Source organism: Triticum urartu, chromosome 4 (assembly GCF_003073215.2).
Source record: "Triticum urartu cultivar G1812 chromosome 4, Tu2.1, whole genome shotgun sequence".
In the NCBI taxonomy this organism is placed as follows: domain Eukaryota; kingdom Viridiplantae; phylum Streptophyta; class Magnoliopsida; order Poales; family Poaceae; genus Triticum; species Triticum urartu.
The window spans coordinates 323,528,625-323,538,703 of NC_053025.1; the positions used below are offsets into that span (position 1 = coordinate 323,528,625).

General features: G+C 42.8%; 1 protein-coding gene across 1 annotated transcript; it reads left to right on the forward strand.

Moving 5' to 3' along the window:
* Window positions 1-6: 6 nt before the first annotated feature.
* LOC125553825 (agamous-like MADS-box protein AGL65) lies at window positions 7-3,514 on the forward strand. Its single transcript, XM_048717514.1, has 11 exons — window positions 7-559; window positions 1,024-1,083; window positions 1,170-1,188; window positions 1,287-1,351; window positions 1,459-1,474; window positions 1,578-1,639; window positions 1,938-2,034; window positions 2,205-2,255; window positions 2,345-2,478; window positions 2,595-3,009; window positions 3,180-3,514. Exons 1-11 carry the CDS (start codon window positions 375-377, stop codon window positions 3,237-3,239), a joined length of 1,164 nt encoding a protein of 387 aa, XP_048573471.1. The 5' UTR covers window positions 7-374; the 3' UTR covers window positions 3,240-3,514.
* The last annotated feature ends 6,565 nt before the right edge of the window (window positions 3,515-10,079 follow it).

Here is a 10,079-nt window from a genome sequence, read left to right on the forward strand (position 1 = left end):
TCTCCTTCTTGACCCCTATCTCTCTCCTCGCCCCCTTCTCTCCCCCCCGATCGACCCAAGAACTGCCGATTTCGCCGGTTCTTGGCTCGATCTCTCCTCGTTGGCTCGTGGGGATCACCTCCTGTTTGGCCATAAAGATTCCAGATCCCCACCTGTTTCCTGGTTCGATCTCTTAGACCGGTTCGATTTTACCGCGCACAACAAGGAAGCATTCCTTTCATATCTGGGCCCGAGCGATTGGATCGTCCCATGCTCCACTGCGACGCGGATATCCTGAATAACAAAAATATTTCCCATCCAGATTCCATCGGATTGTATCATAATTGGTGAAAGGTGTGACGTTAAGACATAATTTTGGTCGGAAATTCTTCGACATGGGGAGGGTGAAGCTCAAGATCAAGAAGCTGGAGAACACCAGCGGGCGGCAGGTGACATATTCTAAGCGGCGGTCAGGGATTCTCAAGAAGGCCAAAGAGTTATCCATTCTTTGTGATATCGATCTCATTCTTCTCATGTTTTCCCCCAGTGGAAGGCCTACCATATGCGTCGGCGACAAAAGGTAATGGTTTTGATTCATCTGGGTTGATTCATTCAGATTTAGGTCAACAAGCCCATAATATGACTACAGAGATGGACATTTAATTTTCTCTTAAAACAAATACGCTTAGTTTTTTTATGAAATTGTTGCAATTTTGCCATTGAATTGCTCCATTTCTTGGCTGATTAGTTAATTGAAACAAAGGAATTGATTTTTCAAAGCATTTCACCAATTCTGAAATTTACCTGTATGGTCCTATGTTCCGACTGAAGCACCATTCAATTTACAGTTTTTATGTCATTGTGCTTCTTTCATTTTTGCAATAGTAGTTCCATGCTTTTTCTTTTGGGTGAAATCGTAGAATTACAAAACAATGCTTTAGCCATATATCTGTCATGTTTTCAGATATGGGTTGCTAATAATATTTAGGATGGCAGAGTTAAATCAGAATTGCATGTTTACCTGATATACTATTCAATTTGCAGCCCCATAGACGAAGTCATTGCAAAGTATGCACAACAAACTCCTCAGGAAAGGGCTAAAAGGTATTTGAGTTACATACATTTTCTGTTTACCTGCTGAACCAATTATATTAACATATCAGCTGAAATTCATTCTTTCTGTTTAACAGGAAGCTGGAGAGTTTAGAAGTATGTTATGCCAACAGATAGAGTTATTTATCAAGGCATTTTTCCTTAGCAGATTAAGTTTGAGAATGAGCTGACTAATCTGCTTTTGTTCCCAAAAGGCACTAAAGAAGACATTCAAGAAGCTAGACCATGATGTCAACATTCAGGACTTCTTAGGCTCCGGGTAATTTTGCTACTATTTATTTTGGATATCAAGAGAGCAGCATGATTGCAGAAATGTATAATTCCAACGAAATTTCTTATTATTTAGTTCTTTTCAATCTATTGCAGGGGTCAGACGGTCGAGGTACTTCTTCAACATATATCACAGCTAGGGCGATGAGCACTTCATGAAATTTCTTCTTTCTGGTTTTCGCTATCTAATGCTCGTTGGCTCAATTGTTTCACAGGAATTATCTAGTCATCTTGGCGCATTGCAATGTCAAATGGCAGATGTTCAAAAGCGTCTCAGGTAGTTAATTAGCACCAATTCACTTAAGCAGCTCCACAAATTTGCTACTTTATTGATTGATTCAATGTAATAAGTAGAGACATATACGCTCTTTACTTAAAAAAAGAGGCATATCTGTTGAAATCTTTCCATTCAGTGCCGTCTAAAGTAATGTTTTCATGACACGTGATCTTCACTTCATAAGGGGCCTTTGAAAAAAATGCATTTATGGTAGAGTTAATTGTAGCTCTTTACAAAAACTTGAAGGGAAACCATGAAAATTGAGGAGCATAACAGTTGGGCATATTTTTTTCTTCAGTTATTGGAGCGATCCCGAGAAGGTTGAGAATATAGACCATATAAGAGCGATGGAGCAATCTCTCAAAGAATCTCTTAATCGCATCGGCATTCATAAGGTAGAGATATCCCTAAACCTTCTTATTAACTCCAGCCGATCTTAATGCGTGCTGCACACTGTGTTCAGCATAACCGGCTAGCTGTTCAATATCCGAAGTATAAATTCTGTTAAATTTTGTATTGTCACTCAGAATTCGATCTCATGTTGTACCCTGTTGGATATGCTTAGGAGAACTTTGCAAAGCAGCATCTGATGGGCCTACAGTGCGCTGCTGCTCAGGTAATAGTTTTCAGCTTCACAAATTCAGAGCTTTTGGTTTCAGGTTCAGATATCTGATCGAGATGTTGGCCCTTGCTATTTAATTTCAGTTCCAGAACGAGATGCAGCTACCTCTGGGGCTAACCGGTGACCCGAACCCTTCGTCGTGGTTCCACAGCGGCGGCGGCAGCGATGGACAGCCGGCCATGATGTTACCTGAAGACCCCAGCTTGCTCCATCAGAGGTGAGTATCGGGACTGAGCTCAGGGGTGGTTGGTCAAGAATTTTGTTACGCACTACTGTAGCATTTATGTGAAGAAGAAACATAATCGTCCACGACTCACGCACTCCACCACGCAGGGACATCGGGTGCTCGACGAGCACGTCGCTGCAGAGCTACCCGGGCTACTTCAGCATGAGCAAGCAGTCGACGGACACCGCCGGGGGCGAGCAGCAGCACCAGCAGGCAGCGGCGGTACATCAGCACCAGCACCAGCAGCCGGAGTTCAGCCAGGGCGACTGCCTGACGTCACTGCATCTCGGCGCGCAGTTCCCGTACCAGTCCGCCTTCGACCACGCCAGCCTCCTCAACGACAGGCTCTTCAGGCCGGACATGGAGCTGCACGTCGACAACGCGGCGGCCTCGGCCATGGACTTCGTCGGCGGCCACTATGAGATGCCGAGGCCCGGCGACGAGGCCAGCTTCCAGAACTGGGCATCGGCGGCATGCGGCGCCACCATGTACGATCACCAGCAGCAGCAGCCATCTGCCCAAGTGAGTAATATCCGGCCTGAAGAGCCTGTCCATCAAGTATCCTGATGATCTCAGAAAATATTCCATGAATAAATGACGAACGAGCATTTCTTCCAAATATCCGCGAAATGATTGTTTTTCCTTTCTGAGAAAAATATTTTCTTCAGCTTTTGATCTGGTCTTCTTTTCAGCTTATTGTTCAGAACATGACTGAATCCCTGACCGTCAGCTCCCTGCAGCAGCAACTCTGACAGCAGCTTCATTCCACCACGCCACTGCCGTACATCAGCAGCTCATGATTTGATGATTCTTTAGCCAACGAACCGAAGCCTAAAGGCCTTACCATCGCTCCTAAAAAGAATCCTTCTCAGTCAGTTTGTTATTCCGTAGGAATGAAACAAGGTGTATAGGGGAAAATTGAATTTGTCAGTGTAAAGCATATACTGACCATAGCCGATTCAACTTGTAAAATATAAATGGATTCTTAACTCTAATGTAAACTATGCTGCAGTTTTGCCATGAAAAAGGTTGGGCAGCTAACATCCTCCAAGCGAGCAATATTGTATTACCTCTGTCCAGTTCTCAAAATGTTGACGTCCTGAACATTGACAGGGTCTCCAAAACACAGCATTTGTTTGTACTATAATATATACTACATGCATAATTTTAAAACAATCTATGTTCCAAAATACATGACTTCCTGTAAAGCATGTAGTTAAACTTCTCTACCTTCGAATTATTTTTTGGCACACGCTAGGCGCCGGTCTACCGGCTAAAACTTCGGGCGGTCGCCTGCCAGATGTGCATAAGGGTCATGCGGGCCGTGCGATTCCTGGGTGCCGTCCTCATCTTCAAATACTCCGTGGTAAAAAAAAAGGGGAGGAACCCCCCCCCCCACCACCCCCAACCTCGTCGAACTGCCGCACGGGCTCACGCACGCTCCTCGCCACCGCACTTCCGTGCTTGGGCACGCTCCTCGCCGCTACATTTCCGGACTTGCGCGCGCTCCTCACCGCACTTGAGGCCCCAACGTGTGCCACCGTTTAAGCATTGAATCTGGTTTGTAGCACTTTGTCGCCCTTGCCGTGCTACCACCATGCTACCGGCGAGCTTGTTGCCCCATGTCGCCTCGGTCACAGCACGCGCTGTTGAACTCATGGCGCACGTTCACTGCGGTCTCCGGGCGTACACCATGGCTTGTGCCTGTCGTGCTCCAGTAAACACTAGACGCAGCAAAAATTGCTCACCGACCATAGCACTAAAGGATTTGGTGGCTCTGGCGGGTCGTGTCGGACGCAACAAAAAGAAAAAAATGCTTTCAGCTCTGAACAATGATAGTTCCAGCAAATCTGGCTGGTGATTCCAGCAAAAAAATTGGACGATTAGAGGTCGTCAATTCTAGTTCCAGCATTTTGCCGCACAGTTCCAGCATTCGTGTTGCCCTGTTCCAGCGCAGTCGTCGCGGTTGCAACGTCACCCCCCGCCCGCTCCCAGCTAACGGTCACCATGCTTGTAGGAAAAAACGCTAACGGTTCCAGCTCGCAGTCACCACGGTGGCTGATAACCCACAAGTATAGGGGGTCGCAACAGTTTTCGAGGGTAGAGTATTCAACCCAAATTTATTGATTCAACAAAAGGGGAGCCAAAGAATATTCTCAAGTATTAGCAGCTGAGTTGTCAATTCAATCACACCTGAAAACTTAATATCTGCAGCAAGGTATTTAGTAGCAAAGTAATATGATAGTAGTGGTAACGGTGGTAAAAGGTAACGGTAGCAAAAGTAATATTTTTGGTGTTTTGTAGTGATGATAACAATAGCAACGGAAAAGTAAATAAGCGAAGAACAATATCTGGAAAGCTCGTAGGCAATGGATTGGTGATAGAGAATTATGCCGGATGCGGTTCATCATGTAACAGTCATAACCTAGGGTGACACAGAACTAGCTCCAGTTCATCAATGTAATGTAGGCATGTATTCCGAATATAGTCATACATGCTTATGGAAAAGAACTTGCATGACATCTTTTGTCCTACCCTCCCGTGGCAGCGGGGTCCTATTGGAAACTAAGGGATATTAAGGCCTCCTTTTAATAGAGTACCGGACCAAAGCATTAACACATAGTGAATACATGAACTCCTCAAACTACGGTCATCACCGGGAATGGTCTCAATTATTGTCACTTCGGGGTTGCCGGATCATAACACATAGTAGGTGATTATAAACTTGCAAGATAGGATCAAGAACTCTCATATATTGATGAAAACATAATAGGTTCATATCTGAAATCATGGCACTCAGGCCCTAGTGACAAGCATTAAGCATAACAAAGTCATAGCAACATCAATCTCAGAACATAGTGGATACTAGGGATCAAACCCTAACAAAACTACCTCGATTACATGATAAATCTCATACAACCCATCACTGTCCAGCAAGCCTACGATGGAATTACTCACGCACGGCGGTGAGCATCATGAAATTGGTGATGGAGGATGGTTGATGATGACACTGGCGACGGATTCCCCTCTCCGGAGCCCCGAACGGACTCCAGATCAACCCTCCCGAGAGAGTTTATGGCTTGGCGGCGGCTTCGTATCATAAAACGTGATGAATCCTTCTCCCTGGTTTTTTTCTATCCGAAAGTGAATATATGGAGTCAGGGTTGAGGTCGGTGGAGCGTCAGGGGGCCCACGAGGCAGGGGGCGCACCCAGGGGGTAGGGCGCGCCCCCACCCTCGTGGACAGGTGGAGGCCCCCCTGACGTGGTTCTTCCTTCCAGTATTTTTTATATATTCCAAAATAATTCTCCGTTGATTTTCAGGTCATTCCGAGAACTTTTATTTCTGCACAAAAATAACACCATGGCAATTCTGCTGAAAACAGCGTCAGCCCGGGTTAGTTCCATTCAAATCATGCAAGTTAGAGTCCAAAATAAGGGCAAAAGTGTTTGGAAAAGTATATATGACGGAGACATATCAACTCCCCCAAGCTTAAACCTTTGCTTGTCCTCAAGTAATTCAGTTGATAAACTAAAAGTGATAAAGAAAAATTTCAACAAACTCTGTTTGCTCTTGTTGTTGTAAATATGTGAAGCCAGCATCCAAGTTTTCAGCAAAGATAATGAACTAACCATATTCACAATAACATTTAGGTCTCATGTTTCTCATATCAATGACATAATGAACTAGCGAGCAATAATAATAAATCTTGGATGACAACACTTTCTCAAAACAATCATGATATGATATAACATGATGGTATCTCGCTAGCCCTTTCCGAGACCGAAAAACATAAATGGAGAGCACCTTTAAAGATTAAGGACTGACTAGACATTGTAATTCATGGTAAGAGAGATCCAGTCAAGTCATACTCAATGTAAACTAACAATAATGATTGCAAATGACAGCGGTGCTCTCCATCTGGTGCTTTTTAATAAGAGGATGATGACTCAGCATAAAACTAAATAGATAGGCCCTTCGCAGAGGGAAGCAGGGATTTGTAGAGGTGCCAGAGCTCGGTTTTGAAATACATATGAATAATATTTTGAGCGGTATATTTTCATTGTCAACATAACAACCAAGAGATGATGATATCTTCCATGCTACACATATTATAGGCGGTTCCCAAACAGAATGGTAAAGTTTATACTCCCCCTCCACCAACAAGCATCAATCCATGGCTTGCTCGAAACAACGAGTGCCTCCAACTAACAACAGTCACGGGGGAGTTTTGTTTGCAATTATTTTGATTTAATTTGCATAAAGCATGGGACTAGGCATCCCGATGACCAGCCATTTTCTCGTGAGTGAGGAGCGGAGTCCACTCCTCTTGAGAATAACCCGCCTAACATGGAATATACGGACAACCCTAGTTGATACATGAGCTATTCGAGCATACAAAACAGAATGTTTATTTGAAGGTTTAGAGTTTGGCACATACAAATTTACTTGGAACGGCAGGTAGATACCGTATATAGGTAGGTATGGTGGACTCATATGGAATAACTTTGGGGTTTATGGAATTGGATGCACAAGTAGTATTCCCGCTTAGTATAGGTGAAGGCTAGCAAAAGACTGGAAAGTGACCAGCTAGAGAGCGACAACAGTCATGAACATGCATTAAAATTAATCGACACCGAATGCAATCATGAGTAGGATATAATGCACCATGAACATAAATATCATAGAGGCTATGTTGATTTTGTTTCAACTACATGCGTGAACATGTGCCAAGTCAAGCCACTCAAATCGTTCAAAAGAGGATACCACCCTATCATACCACATCACAACCATTTTAATAGCATGTTGGCACACAAGGTAAACCATTATAAGCTCCTAGCTAATTAAGCATGGAATAAGCAACTATAATCTCTAATTGTCATTGCAAACATGTTTATTCATAATAGGCTGAATCAGGAACGATGAACTATATTTACAAAAACAAGAGAGATCGAGTTCATACCAGCTTTTCTCATCTCAATAAGTTCATCATATAATCATCATTATTGCCTTTCACTTGCACGACCGAATAGTGTGGATAATAATAATAGTGCACATGCATTGGACTAAGCTGGAATCTGCAAGCATTCAATTCAAGAGAGAAGACAAGGTAATATGGGCTCTTTGTTAGATCAACAATAATGCATATGAGAGCCACTTTAACATTTTCATTATGGTCTTCTCCTCTCGACCCCCAAAGAACAAGAAAAGAAATAAAACTATTTACACGGGAAAGCTCCCAACAAGCAAAAGAAGAACGAGAAATCTTTTTGGGTTTCCTTTTTAATTACTACTACAAGCATGGAAATTAAACTAATTAAAAACTGCAACTATTTTTTTGTTTTTCTTAAGATTTATCAAACACACAAGAAGAAAGTATAAAAAGGAAAATAAACTAGCATGGATGATGCAATGAAAAAGTTTGAGCACCGACAACTAGCAATGAGTGAGTGAACATAAATGTAATGTCGGTGAGAAATACGTACTCCCCCAAGCTTAGGCTTTTGGCCTAAGTTGGTCTATGGCCACGGCTGGCCTGGCGGATATCCAAAGTTGTAGCTGGGGTCGTACTGAGATGCAGCAGCTATTGCCTCATGAGCTGCCGCTTGGAGACGGGCCGTCTCCGTCCTCCTCTTATACTCGTCCGCCTCCTCCCTGGTTATAATATATCTCCCTTTTGCCCGAATCAAAGAAATCAGGAGCAGGGAGAGCGACGTGATCGGTGCGTCATCTGTCAAAGATTAGTCGGTAGTGGAGGAACTGATCATTCCTCTCAACAAACTGATGACGAACCATGGCCTCATAATCTAAATAAATATGAGGGAACTCAATATTATACCCACGTATGGGTATATCAAGAAAATTAGCTAGACAGGTTGCATAAATTCCACCAAAGAAATCTCCATTAAATCTATTATTATGCAACCTACGTGCAACAATGGCTCTCAAATTATAATGTTTATATCTTAATACAGCACTCCTGAGAACACTGAGGTCAAGGACACACATGTGACATGCTTCATCCTTACCATTTATGCACCTACCTATGAAGAGAGCAAAATAATGTATAGCAAGAAAATGAATGCTCCCTATGGTACCTTGTGTTATATCTCTAGATTCCCCCATAGTTATACTAGCAAGAAAATCTCTAAACTCAGATTTGTGAGGTTCACTAGTGCTGCCCCATTGTGGAAGTTTGCAAGCAGTATTAAAATCCTCTAAGTTCATAGTATAAGAATTTTCATAAAGATCAAATAGGACAGTTTGAGAATTGTGTGATGATGAAAATTCAAACCTTCTCACAAAGGAATCAGTGAGATAGTGGTACTGGCGGCACTTAGCTGCCTCGAAGCTCTCAAGATCAGCATTATGCACATATGCGTTAAATTCTTCCTTGATTCCTGCTCGGTCCATAAAGTCCTCTGAAGGCCATTCACAAGCCTGCACTTGAGCTTCCCTCGGTGGTTCATCGTCGGCATCGCGTATTGCGAGCCTGGGTCCTTGCTTCCTTGAAGGACCACCTTGGTACATTTTCCTAAACATATTTCTTCCTCTGAAAATTTTCTGAAATTTTAGTAACTTCAAAATTAAAGTGAACCAAACTCAACAATATTGATAGCAACTACTCCTACAAGTTCCTAGAGGCAATATCATGCATCAAAACTACTTTTAACCACATAAATTTGCCATGCAAGCTCAAGAACAGGGTCACCTAAGCAGCAAAAATATGCAATGAATAAAGCACTAGAACAAAAACTAATTGGACCATTGGAGGAGTCACATACCAAGGAACAATCCCCCAAAGCAGTTTTTTGAATGGAGCTTTGAGCAAGGAGATCGAAAATGGTAGCAAAATGAGCTTGGACTCGGGTTTGAGCTGGTTAGTGATGTTTGTGGGAGGAAGGAGTGTGTGGTAGCTGGAATAAGTGGAGGGGAGCCACCATGGGCCCACGAGGCAGGGGGCGCGCCCTCCACCCTCATGGCCAGGTGCTTTCTCCCCCTGCTATGTTCTCAGTGCCAGATATTCTAAAATATTCTAGAAAAAATCATATTTAATTTTCAGGGCATTTGGAGAACTTTTATTTTTGGGGTATTTTTTATTGCATGGATAATTCAGAAAATAGACAGAATATACTATTTTTGCTTTATTTCAACTAAATAACAGAAAGTAAAAAGAGGGTATAGAGAGTTGTGTTTTCTAAATTCATCCATCTCATGCTCATCAATAGGAATCCACTAACAAGGTTGATCAGGTCTTGTTAACAAACTCATTCCGAATAACATGGAACCGGAGAATTTTCGAATAACACTAGGTTACCTCAACGGGGATATGCACATCCCCAACAATAAGAATATCATATTTCTTCTTGACTGTAGGAAGAGGAAATTCAAAACCTCCAAAAATAATCGATGGAATTTTTCCAATAGAGTTTATACTATGAACTTGAGGTTGTTTCCTCGGGAAGTGTACCGTATGCTCATTGCCATTAACATGAAAAGTGACATTGCCTTTGGTGCAATCAATAACCACCCCTGCAGTATTCAAAAAGGGTCTTCCAAGAATAATAGAGATACTATCGTCCTCGGGAATAT